The 15,553-nt window shown below is 55.3% G+C and overlaps 1 protein-coding gene across 2 annotated transcripts in view; it reads right to left on the bottom strand.

Moving 5' to 3' along the window:
• CUEDC1 (CUE domain containing 1) overlaps positions 1–15,553 on the bottom strand; it is an 85,729-nt gene that overhangs the window by 17,603 nt on the left and 52,573 nt on the right. The window contains exons 2-3 of one of the 2 annotated variants that reach the window (XM_060646499.3): positions 12,700–12,895; positions 3,044–3,680 (exon numbers count right to left, since the gene is read on the bottom strand). In XM_060646499.3, the coding sequence (XP_060502482.2) occupies positions 3,044–3,397 (354 nt within the window). In that variant the 5' untranslated portion in view covers positions 3,398–3,680; positions 12,700–12,895. The remainder of the gene's footprint in view (positions 1–3,043; positions 3,681–12,699; positions 12,896–15,553) is intronic. The other variant, XM_060646498.3, reaches the window with a different exon arrangement.

Here is a 15,553-nt window from a genome sequence, read left to right as displayed (position 1 = left end):
AAGCCACGCTAACCTGTTTCTGCGAGCCGAGGCGGGGCCAGGCTGCACTACCCCCTCTCTGCCCTGAGCCCACCCATGCCCAGGCGCCCAGGGTCTTGCAGGGACACCCTGGCAGGTGAGTGAGCACACACACAAGTGCATACACACTCACACACGCACTGCCACACTTCGTGCATGCACAGCCAGCCCGACCCAAGGAGGCCTCCCGCCCTGGAATGCACTAACGTTCTTTCCTTTGAGGCGGAAAGTATTTAAACAGATGCTTTTGCAGAAAAAGAAGAATGTAGCTGCTTTGTGGGCCGCTGCTCTGCTTACCCCAAATTTCCACAAGAAGCAAAAAGAGAGAGAGAGAACACTGCAAGCTCCAGTCCAGTTCACTGGGGAGCCCCTGGTGCCTGGCACAGGACAGGGGCTCAGCAACTACCAGGTGCCCCCAGAGAACGTGTTGCTCCTGACCCCCAGCCCGTTCTTCAGACCCTGCTGCTCTGAGGGCCAGGGTTCCAGACCGGGGCCTTGAGGCCAGCTTCTCCCTCAGTGGCTGGCCGACCTGGCCCACTGAGGCTGGTGTGAAGGAGATGGGGGAGGAGGGGAGAGCTGGGAAGGAACTCTGCCCAGAAGGAAGCTGTTTGGGGTTTCCTAAACTGTGGCCTGCAGTGGCCGGCCTCCAGACTCAGGGAGAGCAGGCCTTGGGGGCTGCACTAGGAGGCCCCCTCCCCTGCTAGCCGCTCCGTTCCTCAGCACAGCCTCCTGGGGCCGCAAGAACCAGACGTTCATCAGAGGCTCCTGGAGCAGAATGAGGAAACGCCAAGGAGGCAGGCAGTGGGCCAGGCACGCTCCAGAAAGGCTGATCCCGAGTCTCCAGGGAGAGTAACCCCAGCCATGTTTCTGGCCTCCCTCTGCCGCTCTCCCTGCAACCCCACCAGCCACAATGAGGTTGTTCTTCTGGCTCTAAAGGTGCTGAAGTTTTCGGCTCTGTGGCCTCTTGGCTTAACTCCGTGTGGGTGACAGATGCCTGCCAGGTGCTCTCGGGGCTGGGGGCTGGGCCATTTGTCTGACAGGAGATATGTTTCTGTAGCAAGGATCCCCCTCGGGCAGCCCACCATCCACCAGTCAGCCATTATTGTCATTCCAGCTGCTGCTCATAAATTTTCTGAAGCACTTTCCGCTGGCTCAGGAACTGCCTGCCGACGGGCCAGGCAGAGGTCCAAAGGTGGGGGCTTGGGGACACAGCCAAGGCGGGGTGCTGAGAAGGGGCTCAATTTGGAAAGCAAGGGTCTCAGAAAAACAGAAGCTCACACAGTACAGGCCTAACTAGGGGATGGTGAAGCCCCACAAAGGTTCACAGCCCTGTGGGTGCCATGGACAAAGGAGGAAAGATTATTCTCCCCTACCTGCCAGACTGCAGGATAAATGAGACTGTGGAAGGGGTCAAAGTATGCAAAATACTTTCCTTCCTGCTCACACTTAAAGGATGTATTTGCAAACACACACCCACACCTACACACATACGCACACACGCACACCCCTCCTTTCTACAAAGACCATCTGGGTTTTCTAAGACTCCTTCCACTGGCTAATCCAGGCAGGTCAAAGAGTGGTCTCCTCACGAAAGAGACTAAAGAAAGCTGTGCAAAGACAGCAGCAACATTTATTCACTCAACAAACATTCCTTGGGTGCCTGCTTTGTGCCAGGATCATGCTGGGTGTTGCAGGTGACACGGGCGTGAGTCAGATGCCACTGCCCACAGAGCTTCTCCCCTGCCTGGAGACAGAAATCCCAGGCAGCACCCACTAAGGGAGGGCAGGTGGGCATCTCCCTGCAAGGCTGTGTTGACGGAAAGTGGGTGCCTGCAGGGCTGTGTTGACATTGAGATGGAGTCTGAGGCCAGAGCCGGGTCTAGGTTTTCTCTGTGAAAGAGGGTAATAATAATGCCACCTCACAAAGCGTATGAGGGCTGGAAGGACCGATACATCTAAAACATGTAGGGTGGTGCCTGGCACAGGCTGGGACTCCATGAAGAGCGGAGTTAAATCCCACCTGCTCAGTCTTGCCCATGGCCACACGTCCCAGATGTCCCTGCAGGTGGTGACCTGTGTGCCCCTTCTGCACCCAGCACTGCAGGTCCTGCGGAGACTGAGGGGCCAAACATTTACTGGACTCTTGGATGCGGCCGGCTGGGCCCTGATGCAGCAGGGTGGCCCTTTCTCCCCCAGTGACCTCCCTGAGGAAGGAGGGAACCGCTCGGGCACTGCTTGCTCCCGCCTCCGGCATGGCTTGGCCAGAGGAAGTTAGTAAGTCTGAGGTCACTCCTCTTCCACGGCTCCCTGTGCTCTAAGGATACAGCCCTGCTCACTCTCAACCACCAGGCCTCCTCGAGCTGCCGGTCTCTGCTCATTCCAGGGTCCTGACAGATGGTCCCATGGCCAGCTCCCTAGTGACTCGTGCTCTGTTTCACCTCTTAACCTTTGCACGAGTGGTTCCCTCTGCCTGCACATCCTTTCCCTTGTTCCGTACTCTTTCTTCGGGCCTCAGCTTAGCCCTCCCTTCTCTGGGAAGCCACCCTGGAAGCCTCTCCTGCTTCCATTTCTCCCATCATAGCATTTACCACTGGAGGCTGTCATTGCCTGATTCTTGTGAGCTCTGTGCAGGCCAAAACTTGGTCTGACTTGGCCAAGGTGGACACCTTAGAGGTTCAAAAGGAGCCTTTCTAGAAAAATACAGGCTAGAGGGCCCCAGCCTGGAATTGCGTTTCAGTATGTTGGGGTAGGGCCCAAGTGTCTGCATTTTTAACAAGCTCCTCGATTCTGATGACCCCTGAGTTGGCTCCAGTACAGTGCGTGGCACACCACTGAGTAGGTGTTCAATGTTTGTTGAATGCATGATTTCTGCCCATAAAAGGCCACTGGCTGACTTGGGTATGGTATTCCTAGGAGAAACCCGCTATCCGCGAGTTAGAACTCATCCAGGGGAAACAACCCAAGTCCTCTGTGAGGTTCAAACAGCGCTGGAGCTCCAGGAGAATGATCGGGGCCGCGCCCCTACCTCCGGGGGGATGCTGTCCTCCGAGTCGGAGCTGTCCTCGTAGACGCTGCCGCCACCGCCCTCCAGATTCATCTGCAGCAGCTGGTCGATGGTGGCGTCCACGGCGCCGCTGTTGGCGCGCAGCACGCACTCGATGATGTCGTAATCCATGTTGGGGAACATGGTCTTGAAGTCGTCCATGGCCTGGTTGAACTCGAGGCGGCGCACCTGGCGGGCGGGCCGGCTGTTGTTGAGCTCCTGCGAGGCGGGCGCGCCGCCCCCGGCCCCGGCCCCGCGCGCCCCGGCGGAGCCGCCGCCCCCGCCGCCCCCGCCGCCCCCGCCGCCGCTGCTGCTCCGGCGGAACAGGCTGGTCATTTTGCCGAGCCGCTGGGGGAAAATGTTGGCGGCCGGCGCCGAGCTCCTGCCCCCGGGTCCCTGCGCCGTGGCCGCTCGCTCGGCGGGCTCGGGAGGCTCCTTCCCGTGGCTCCCGCTCCCCTGGGCGGCCGGGGCGCGCGGGGTCCCCGGGTCAGGAGGCTAGGGCGCGGGGCCACCGGCGGCCCTCGGGGAGCGGCCCTCGCGGGGCGGCGGCATCCGGGCTGGGCGGCTGGTCATCCACACCCCCGGGGCATCCTGGAGCCGGCTCCACCGACGGTCCCACCTGAAACCGAGGGAGGAGGAGTCAGGAGCTGAATGTCAAGGGAATGGGGCGGGGGGGGGGGGGGGGGGTACTCCTGCCTCGCCCACGGGAGAACCACTTCTTTGTGCCTTCTCTCCACCTGCGATAATTAAACAGCCACGTTCTGTACTGACACAGGATTGCTACCTGTTAGCCACGGCTTACTCTGGGTCGGGCACCATGGGTTCTGCGTGGGTCGACGCAGGACACCACTGTGAGGTAGGCCCTAGCATCCCCATTTCGCAGGTAGGAAAACTGAGGCATAGATGCTGAGGAAGTGGAGTTAGGATTTGAACCCAGGACTGTGGCTGCTGGTTTCAATCACTGCTCCTACTGCCAAGGAGCCCTGAGGACCTGAGGGCAGGAGGGGCCTGTACAGGTCCCATCCTGACCCTCAGGTCTCCGACCCACCCAGTCTCTGCTTCTCACATCAGGGTCCCAACTTGATCCCAACACCATGGCCTCCAATTTGTGGAGAGTGCCATCATATCTGCGACACAAAACTGTCCTGCCCACTCACCACCAAGCATGTAAATCACTGCGAAGGTCACAGTTTTGTTAGTGCAGTCAACTGCGAGGTGAGTACATCTAAAAACATCAAATTCTGAACTTCTCATGCTTACCCCAAGATTCACAGTAATTTTGTTAGTTGTAGAAAAGTGGCAGCTTTATTTCAAGGGACCGTTCCATCAAAGGGTATTTCCTAAGTTTGATGAAACAGGTGCAAACCTGTTTTCCCTTTTCTAGGACTTGGGATCATAATCGTTAACAGCTGACACTGAAACGTGCGTGTGAGCAAATCGACATGATGATCTTCCTTGCCATGATTCCAACAGTCAAACAGCTGATGGTATAGGAAAGACAAGAGCAGAGGAGCGTGGAAAGTGCAACAGATGGGCTCTCACTCCCTCTGGGGTCAGAAGAGCCAGCACTACTACGGATTCCCTCTCTCCCCTTAGGACAGTCTCCGCACAGGTCAAATGAGGCTGCATATTGTTCCCCAGTGCCACCATGCTGAGATTCTAACCTACTAGAAAGATCTGCATCCTGAGAGGCACGTGGAAATTGTCCAGGGCTCCTGTTCTGGGGCCTGTCGGGTGGGCATCTGCCCAGTCCAGAGAAGTGAGCTGTATTCAAGAACGGAAAACTAGAAGCACTTTGGCCCCATGCAACCTCTGGACACCGATGTTACAGAGCTATAATCCCTCCCAGCTTCCGGAACACACCTGTGAACACTCTGGTGTATCTACATCTAGATACTTCCTTTATGCATCTACTCCCATATGTATGAATTTTTTTTCCTGAAATGTGATCAAACCATAAATTCTCTGCAACTTGTTTTTTCCGCTTAGTAATGTATTGTAGTCATCTTCTCATGTCAGAACATAGAGATCTACTGCATCATTTTTAATGCCTGAGTAGTATTCTGTTGACTGGGTAAAGCACGATTTACCATCCAACTTGTTACACGCCCTCTCTTCCCAAATGAGCAACTCACGTTCCAGAGAGGCTAGAGCCATTTCACAAGGAGAAACAGAGGGGTGACCTCAAATGATCAGTCCAGGAACTGTTATGAACATGAGCACAGGAAGGTCGCCAAGTACAAAATGGCCTCCCACAGCTGGCTTTAGACACCCTAACCCCCCACGTCCACACCTCCCACCAACCCCGCCACATCGGGAGGTGAGGATGCTGGTCTGACTTTGCCAGAACGCTTTCCAGGGCGAGGCACTACCCCGAGCTCTGGAAACCTGCGCTGAGGCCTCTAACAAGGACCTCAGGGACACGGGGCCCGGGAGGCCAGTGCCCAGGGCTGCCGTCTGCTGTCCTGGTGTCATCACACATTCGAGTCAGTGCGTTGTGTGAACACCCTCTGGAGTAAAGCCACCTTCTCCCCTGCCCTGCAAGTAATTTACTAAGACAGAGACTTGGTTCTCACTTAGCCAAGGGGAGACCCTTAGAGATGGAAGCCAGGACCTGATCCACCCCTGGTGGAGGAGGAGGGAAAATGATGGGGTCCACATTTCCCCCTTAGTGGCCATCCAGACCGGCCCCTCGGGGTGTGACTGTCGGGAAGTTCCCTCACCCCCACCGTTTACAGGAAGTGCAGTGGCTCAGACCCAGGCTGCAATCCCTGCTCTGCCACTCCCCAGCTGTGGGACCTCCCAGGAGTGTTCTCTCCTCTCGGTGCCCAATGACCTCACCCGTACTTATGGGGCTTCAGTGAGAATTAAACCAGAGAGCCAGCAGTCGGGACACTGGCCGAACTACTACCCAGGGTTGGGCGGGGGGCGGGGGGTGGGGCGTCCTTCAGCCCTTGGAAGGAGTACTGATCCGCGAAGCCCCGGGGGAAGCCTGGCTGGCCTGGGCGGCTGGAGACACCGCAGGTCAAGCAGCCTCCTCTTCCATTTACCCCAGGTGAAAAGCCTGGAAAAACAGCATTTTTCTGTGTGTGCCCCAATATGTGATGGATGACAACTCTGGGCCAGCCCCACAGCGTGCTCCACATTGCAGATGAAGAGACTGACGCCCAAGACTTGTCAGAATTGCCCAAAGACAATATGGCCGGCAGTGGCAAAGCCTAGACTCTTCCATCAAAGGTCATTCTGTGAGGAGAAAGTGGCTCAGAAACGCTAATGGGAAGCGTGAGGGAACAGAGGTCGTTGTTCAGAAACACCATTTCCACAGGACTCTGCCGGAATGCACAGATCCAAAAGCCAAGTTGCCTATAATCGGCACCAGGTGGGGCCGTGCATGCCCCTCCCCCCTTCTGACAGGACCATCCCTTGCTAAGCTCAAGTGCAAACCGTGAGGCCAGGGCTGAGGTGGACTAGCACCACTGGGAGCAGGGAGAAGGACTGTCCTAGGGGTCAGGGTCATCTGTGCCAGGCTGCCTTTTGCAATGAGCACAGCTCAAGTGAAAAGCAATTTAAAACACATGGAAGAGGGGCACCCGGGTGGCTCAGTCGTTTGAGTGTCCCACTCCATTTGGCTTGGGTCATGATCTCACAGTTGTCAGGATTGAGTCCTGCATTGGGCTCTGCACTGACAGCTGGAGCCTGCTTAGGATTCGCTCTCTTCCTCTCTCTCTCTCTGCCCCTCCCCAACTCACTCTCTCAAAATCAAACTTTTTAAAAATTTTTTTAAAAACCACATGAAAGAATTAAGGCAGGTGACTTAGGTTTACAGCCCTGTGCCAGACACTTTCACATTTAATCTTTATTACAACTCCAGAGATAGACACTCTTGTCTCCATTTCGTAGCTGTGGAAACCAGTTCAGAGAAGTTAGGTAACTTGCACAAAGTCACGCAGCCAGTACGTAGAGAGGCCAGATTTAGGAACCCACCTCCTAAGAGCCCAAAATGCCAAGTCAGGCTTGAAGGGCTAGGAGCCAAGGAGGCTCAGAAATGCAACCGTGTGTGGCCCAGGCTCAGGAGACAGGGCCCGGCCTGGCTGACATTCCAGCAGAGGAAATGTGACCTAGACAGCACTGGGGGAGGGAAGGGGAAAGGGTGTCTGTTGGCTCAGCCCCAGAGCTGGCTCTGTGACCTTGGGGAAACCACTTGACCTCTCTGAACCCCAGCTGCGGGGCTCTGGCAGGGCAACAGAGGGAGATAACCCCTGACCCACTTCTGAAAAAGGAAGTGAATGAAACCCGTTGAGCCTGTTGGAGGTCTTGGTCTTGGAGGCCAACTCTAAGGCTCTCCTGAACTCTGGGCTGTGTGTGACCTAGGCACTGGGAAGCAGAAATCCCACACCTGTCCTCCCCCAGGTCCCAGGGAGCCAGGCCTTCCACTTCCCCATAAAGGAATCTGGGACTGGGGGGAGGGGGGCAGCAGCCTGCCAATCCTCACTCCAAGCGTGAGGAGACAGCCAAGGCCTGAGTCACTCCTGGCCTGGCGCAGGGAGGTGGGCAGGCTGCCGGCAAGCTCGCCGCCTGACCTTGCCCAAGGTCATCCCAGCCCGTCTCCCGCAGCACCAGGTAGGGTCCACCTGGGAGACTTGAGCGCCTAGGAGCCAGAATCCTGGGCTTCCATTCTCACTGGGCCTAGTAAGGCTGTGTGACTTGGAGAAATCATTTCACTTCTCTGAACCTCAGCTTCCTCATTTGTAAAACTTGGGAGAATACGCCCTGGAGGGGGTGCTCTGATGGAACTTACACGGGTGCCTGGAGCCAGGAAGCACCCAAGAAGACAGGTTGGTGTGGCCTCAGGCACAGGTCTTGGCCCTTTGCCTTGGCTACACTTGTGGCTTGAACAATGTAATCCAGTCCCATGACTTTAAATACATACCATCTACATGCTGAATACCGGCTCCCAAATTTCTCTTGCCCTGAGGCCTCCTGGGAATATGCCCTTCAACTCTACACTTGCACATCTGACCTGCTGCCTCCACTTGGATGTCCAATAGCAGCTCCGACAGAATGGGTCATCTGAGTTTGACTCCCTGGTTCCTTCCAAGCCCAGCCTGCTCCCCCCACCTTCCCCGTCTCTGTTAACCGCAACTCCACAGGGCTCAGGCCAAAAGCTTGAGCGTCTCGAGTGCTCGAATTCTTACATCCCACACCCAGTCCCAGCAAATCCAATCTTCCCTAGCTTCAAAACCCGGCATCTGGCCACGCCCCACCACCTCCACTGCTACCACCCCTGCCTGCCTCTGTGTCCCCCATTGCCTTTCCGCAGACAACTCACCATGGTGGTCATGCCATTCCTCTGCTCCACCCCCCACAATGGCTCCTCATGTCCTCAGAACACAACCTAGAGCCTTACCGTGGTCCACCAGGCCCCACACTGTCCTGCCTGTGCCACCTGCCCTCACTGTCAAACCTCACTCTGTCCCCTCCCCTCACTCGCTCTGGGCATCCTGGATCCTGGCTCGTCAACCTGCAAGCCACATGCACTCCCATGCTGAACTTACTCTTTCTACTACCTGCCATGTTCTTTGCCCAAATATCGATGTGCGCCCTCCCTCCCCTCCCTCTGGCCCCTACTCAAGCACAACCTTACCAGAGAGGCATCACCACCCCCCTCTGCCACGTTCCCTCCCCTTTTGCCCTACTTTCGTTTCCTCATGGAACAGGCCACCTGAGAGATTATTTCTCTGCTTGTCGCTGACCACCTCTGCCACTCAAATGCAAGGTCCGTGAGGGCGAGGTCTCCGTTTTATTCACTGTGCTGAGTAAAGTGCCTAAAATAGTGCCTGGCACTAACAACAGAGGTTTGTTAGGTGGATAAAGAAGGGAAGGAAAGACGCAGGAGCACAATTAACTGTGGGTTGTCTTCCCTTCCCCTCCTCCCTCTGGCTCATAGCAAGATGGGGGTTAGCGGGAGGACTTTTTAGTTTCCAAAGCCCTTTCTCCTCTATGTTCTCATTTAGTCCTCACACAAAAAAGCTATAATTTCTATAGGGGCTTGCATTATTATCCCATTTCACAGACGAAACAGCTGAGGCCAAGGCAATCAGTGACATGGTTGAGGTCCCGTGAGCCTTCTGCTGCCTGGCCTGAGGGCCTCATCCCTTAAAAGGCACACAAGGCTAATGGCAGGATGGTCCCCTTTCCAAGCCAGCGTCAGTTCCAGGGGACAGGAGATCAACCCCCTCCAAGATCTGACTTGACATTCTACTGCACCCCGGGAGAACCCAACCCTGAAAGCAGGGATAGAACAGGAGGCCCTAGGAAGAGATGTGGGGCTGGGAAGCCAGAGGTCCCAATTGCCCGACCCTTTCTCTTCTAGAAGGAGGAGGGACTGCCTGAGGCCAGCTCTGTCTCTGCACACCCCTGGCTCCCTCCTCTGAAAATCCCTGAGGGACAAGGGACAGACCAGGTCTTGTGACCCATCTGTAATTGCTGTGATCCCGCCCGGCAGAGGGGACTCAGAGGCCCAGCCCTGTGGCACTGCCATGCCAGGCCACTAGGTGGAGTTCTAGGGCTCAGGCCCCGGGGCTCCCAGGGAAAGGGCAAACGGAGCAGCTTCTCTCCTAGAACCCAAGAATCTGTCCCACCCCCACCTCCGACTCAAAAGGAGAGGAACCCAACCAGCCCAAGGGTCTCAGAATCCAAGACTGGAAGTTTCAAAATGACTTATTCTCCAAGTGGGAAATGCAAGGCACACAGGCCACCGATTTCCAGCCTATGTCCTTGGCAGACATCACTAATCTATCCAGGTATTCTTGTCCTCTGGAGCCCACAGAGCCCCTACCAGGTGATTAGAATTGGCAAGCAAGATAGGCCCTGCTTGCCAGCCCTTTCATTCCCATATGAGAAGCCGAGGCCCGGGCTTACTTCGTCTTATCGGGAATCCAGGCTGCAAAAGCCAGCGGGGCCAGAATGAGGTCATATGACCCCTGGGACGCTTGTGTAACCATGGTTAAGTCCCGGGGAAACCTCAGGCGGGTAATGGCAGTGCTAATGGAGAGGCTGCTGGACTCAGGGCAGCTGCGTCCTTGTCCAACTGTCACCTCAGACGCCATGGGGGCAGGGCGCAGGCTAGTCTGCTAAGCATCTTGGCTCCTGAGCCGGAGAGGCCGCAGAAGCGGGGGGAGGAAGGAAGGTGGGGGCACAAGAGACAGAGAGAGGCTCTCGGGGGCTGCGTGTGGGTGCACAAGCGTATAAGCCTGTGTGGATGCGTGTGCGCACCCAGCGGGAGGAGGAGGGGCGGCCCTGACAGAGGCGCCTTGTCCTCCTGCCCCTGCACAGGCTTGTTTTCTTCCCAAGCTATTAATGTCGCTGCAGCTTCAAAAGCCGGGTGACCTTTAAATGCCGAGCCTCCTGCTCCTGCCCAAGGCGCGGAAAAGGCTTAATGGAAACTCAAACGGCCACAGCTGCTGGGGCTGTGACAAAGCCAGCCTCATTCTGAGGGACTGAGCTGCTGGGCGGCCACACCTGTGCCCACCTCTGGGTGGCACTAGGAGCAGAGAGGACCCTCAGGCATAGCCATGCGGGGGGGGGGGGGGGGGCGGGGGGGGGCTAGACCTGAGAGCAGCAGGAGAAAAAGAAGGAGAGACAGACTCAGCTCTGCCATGCCCTGCTGTGTGACCTTGGGTTGCCCACTTACCTTCTCTGGGCCATGCCCAATCATTTAGTCCAGTCTAAGGCTGGGGCAGAAAAAAAAAAAAAATCCCTTTCCCCAGAAAAAAATCTTTTAAAAGTCTGTAGAAGAAAAAAAGGAGAAGAATGACATTTTCTTTCCTAATTTTTCCCTCTCTTGCCTCAACTCCCATGGCCAGGTCTGTGGCCAACAGGAACTATACACAGTAAGGACTAGGGCAAGAGGTTTCCAACGAAGTTAAAAAGGTCCCTCCCCTATGGAAGCATCTGCCTTGGAGCCTCAGTCCTAAGGACACCATCGTTCATCTCTGTTCCTGAGGCCCAAATACAGGGCTTGGCTATGTGAACGGCACCACCAGGAAACCACTTCTGCATTCCAGCTGAAAAGGCCCAACATGAAGCTCCTCAGGCACGAGGGACATGTCACTTGTTTGGCGCATCTTGGTAGGAAAATGGTACATATGTTGCCTGCTTCTTTACAAGTCAGCCGTACTCCCTGTGCCTTATGCATGTTAGCTCTTCTCACCTGCTCTTTGTGCCCTACAAGGTGCCTATGTCACTGCGATTTCTACTTTACAGATTGAAAAATGAAGCACAGAAGAGTCGAGTAACTTGTTAAGGTCACACAGCCAAGCTGACATTTCAGCCCAGGAGGTCTGACTCCGGAGCCAGCACTGTAAATCCATCCAGCTCAACCACTCCTCTGTATTGCTAGAGCTGGGCACATGGCAAGAACTCGGCACCTGTGGACTGAATTGAGTCCTAACCAGGCAGAGTTGCCCTTCAAGAGGCTGGGGGTGACTGGTGCCTGTGTTGGGGGAGCAAGAGAAGAGGAAGGGGAAGTTTGCAGGCAAAGCCTCATCCTGAAGGACAGACAGAACCGTGGCAGTTTCCTTACAAAACCCTTTTCCGCACCCCACCAAGGGTGTTGGCCGGACGACCAACTGTTTTCCACTTCTACCTGAGCTGCTTAAAACCGATTTCTACAACAATCCCTCTCCCCATCAACAAATTGTACCAGCTTAGCCAAGACACTCAGCCCAGGAGACTGGGAGGAGATCAAACCTCAGTGGACAGGGCGGGTGCTACTCCCCACTGCCCTACCCAGGGGCCGTAGGCCCACCCCTCAGGGCTGGCACCAATGTATGTGTACCTGGGACCGAGTCCGTGGCCCAAACTGGGAGAAGGGAGCCACTGGCAGCTCAGGTGCAAGGTAGTAAAGCTGAGCTGGCTCCAGACATGAGCTCATGCTGGCCCAGATCCAGCGCCTTGGGAGAGACAGGCCAGCGGCCCCTCCCTGGGCCTCTCCTTCAGGCGGTCAGGCTGAAGGCCCCTCCGTAGGCAGGGCCTGTGTGGTCTGGGGCTGAGCTCTCAAGTCTAGACAGTCACAGATGTCTCTGGGCCCCTGGGGACAGGTAGTCAGTCAATGATGCCAGACAATTTAGTATCTGAGCATGCCCAGGGAATCCAGCTCAAGGAACCAAGATTAGGGAGGGGTGCTCAGGGTGGGCAGAGGAGGGTCCTGGGAAAAGAATGCCAACTCCTGCCCCCATTCCCTCCCCCCACTAACATACACTGTGCACCCATCCACTGATCCATGAACCCCTCTTCTATAGAATGCATATAATATGTATAATGGAATACTATACAAGAGTAAACTAAAATGAGGCATCTCTTTGTGTCTCTCTGCTCAAGACCCATCGCTCAGGGGAGCAATACAAGGCCGAACACAGTGTGTACAGAACATACTATAGTGCGTTATGGCACGTGTATGTCAGTGTGTATGGAGAAGACACTCGGAAAGGATTCGTAAGAAACTGATTCCATAGGTTTCCACTGGGAAGGATTAGGTCATAAGAGACAGACCAGGAAACTTGTCTCTGTAAATCTTTGTATATCTTTTAAGTTTTGATTCACATTCATTAATTTAAAAGTAAAATTAGCAGAGGCACCTGGGTGGCTCAGTCGGTTGAGCGTCTGAGTCTTGATTTCAGCTCAGGTCGTGATCACAAGGTTGTGGGATCGAGCCCCGCGTTGGGCTCCATGCAGAGTGTGGAGCCTGCTTGGGATTCTCTCTCTCTCTCTCTCTCTCTCTCTCTCTCTCCCTCTCTCTTTCTCCCCCACTCCCCTGCTTGTCTTTCTCTCTATCTAAAAAATAAAAACATAAAAATAAAATAATAACCTATAAAGAATAGCAAAATGACAGCATTACAGTGATTTTTTTTAATTTTCCTTTTGCATATGTATATTATTTACAATGGACGTGAATTACTTTTTAATAATTATAGCAAATGTCTGAATGTTCACTGTGTGCCATCTACTTTCTAAGCACTTGGCATGCATTATCTCATCCAAGCCTCAAAGTAAAGCAATTATTATACCCACTTTACAGATAAGGAAACTAAGGCCCAGAGAGTTCAAATAACTTACGTGGGGTCACACAGTCAGTGATGGAGCCAAAATCCGAGTCCAAACTGTCTGGCCCCAGAGTCCATGCTCTTCTTAACCTCCACCTTATACTGTCTCTCTAATCAAAACAAAACAGGGGCACCTGGGTGGCTCAGCCGGCTGGGTGTCCGTCTTAGGCTCGGGTCATGATCTCACGGTCCATGAGTTCAGGCCCCGCGTCGGGCTCTGTGCTGTCAGCTCGGAGCCTGGAGCCTGCTTCAGATTCTGTGTCTCCCTCTCTCTCTGCCCCTCCCCTGCTCATGCTCTGTCTGTCTCTCTCTCTCAAAAATGAATAAACATTAAAAAAAAATTAAAACAAAGCAAAACAAAAACTGAATGGTGACAGAAGAAAAGCGTATGAAAAAAGCAAACCCCAGAGCCTCCAGGACTCTAGAACTTTTGTAATCCTTAGAATCCAGCTCCATCCTTCCCGCCTCTACTATTTCAGCAGGTCTCCTATAGTCGTGCCTCAGTGGGAACCGGGCGCCACTCCTCCCACTGCGCCCCTTCGTGCTCAGTGACCCACGCGCCTCCTGGTGGCCTCACAGGGCAGACTGAAGGCCCATGAGCAAGGTGGAGGCCCAGGCCACAGCTATTTCAGAGGTTAGACCACAGCGTGGGGGATCCGCTGGGGCAGGGCAGGGTCGGGTCTGGCCAGGAAGCTCCTTGCAGAGGGGAAACCACAGGTTGCTGTTTCTTTCTTTCTTTCTTCTTTTTTTTTAAGTTAACTTAGTCTTTTTTTTTTTTAAGTTTATTTATTTATTTTGAGAGAGAATGTCGGGTGCTGAGCCCGACACGGGGCTCGATCTCACGAACTGTGAGACCGTGACCTGAGCCAAAATCAAGAGTCGGACGTTTGACTGAGCCACCCAGGCTTCCCCACAAGCTGGTTTTTGAATGGCGCGGAGTCGGGGGTAAAAGGCTGTAGAGCACGGAGGTTAAAAAGGGAGCTTTAGCTCCAAGCCAACCTCAGCTTACATTCTGATCAACACTGCTTGGGTGAGTGGACTTCCTGAGTGAGTTTCCTCACCTGTAGAACAGGACGCCTGTTCCTCTGAGGATGGGTTCCCCTCTGAGGGGGATTCATGCCATGGGCACACACAGGCTCCACACAGATGCTCTCAGCCCGGGGCGGCTGTTAGTAAGGCTCTAAGGCCACACAGTTCTCAGGGGCTGAGTCTAGAGCCTGGCCCAGGAGTCAAGCCTGGAGTTAGGACCTTGAATCCAGCCCCGAAGGGACAGCGTACAGCACAAAGGCCTCCCCTCAGGGGCCTTCAGGACCTCGGGCTGAGGGGCTCTGTGGCCCCTGAGTGGAGTGGGGAGCTGGGCCAACAGCCCCACGCCTGTCCATACTCTGCTGTGTTTCCTAGGGGGAGAAGTGACTGGAATATACCAGGGCCTGGGTCGCCCAGGCCCTCCCACTCCTCCTGGGGGCCTGGCTCTCCGGCTCTCCGGTAGGGGCTCCCTACCCGGGGCAGCAGGAGCACAGGCCTACAGGCTGAGTGGCCTTCTCAGAAGTGCCGCCTCTGGCAGCTGAGGAATGCAGGCTCGGGCCGGGGAGCAGAGGCTTGGGGAGGGGGTGGTTGGCCCTGAGCTTCAAAAGAACAGGCAGCAGCTGTGGCTGGGAGGGCCGTGGCCCTCCCCCTCTGGCAGCCAAGACATCATCAGAAATTCCACCCCAGCAAGAAGGGCCAGCCCAGACAGCAGATGGGATTGTTTAGAGCCACTTAGCAGGCCAGCTACTTTCCCGACCGCAGGCTGCTCCCCTCTCCTCGCCTTGGCCCCTTCTTCATCTGTGCAGAGCAGAGCTCCCCTTCCACAGCCTGGGGCACCCAGTAGCCAGCTGTCGGGCATCCCCTCCCCACCTGAGGCCTTTACTCACCCACACGGCCTCGCCTCCAGACAGCCATGTGCCTACACATGCCCTCTAGAGAGGCCAGGTTGGGAAGGCAGAAAGAAATCTCAATGTTGTCACTTCCAGATGGTGCCCGTTGCCAAAGGTCACAGAGCCTGTGATCTGAACCCAGACTCTTGGGCCGGTGCTCTCTCCCCTGGTGGTGCACATGCTAGTAATTACAAAACAGCCCATACGTCTGCGTGTGCTACGCACACCGGCTCACCCAAACCCGTTCACTCATACAGCCACAGGACACAGACAGCCCTCATTAGATCTCTCCCGAACACTCCCAGCCAGCCTAGGTACTCAATCCGTTCCTCCCTTCACCTTACTCTGAAGCTGTGTTTTTAAAATTACAGCCACACTCTCCTCCCCACACACTAACTGCACTAACACCACCCTCCATCCGTCTTGCAGCCCACCATGCCAGCCACTCCCTTCCCTAGGCTGACGGCAGGACC

Source organism: Panthera onca, chromosome E1, assembly GCF_046562875.1.
Source record: "Panthera onca isolate mPanOnc1 chromosome E1, mPanOnc1 haplotype 2, whole genome shotgun sequence".
Lineage (NCBI taxonomy): Eukaryota > Metazoa > Chordata > Mammalia > Carnivora > Felidae > Panthera > Panthera onca.
This window is presented reverse-complemented; position numbering and strand designations above follow the sequence as displayed.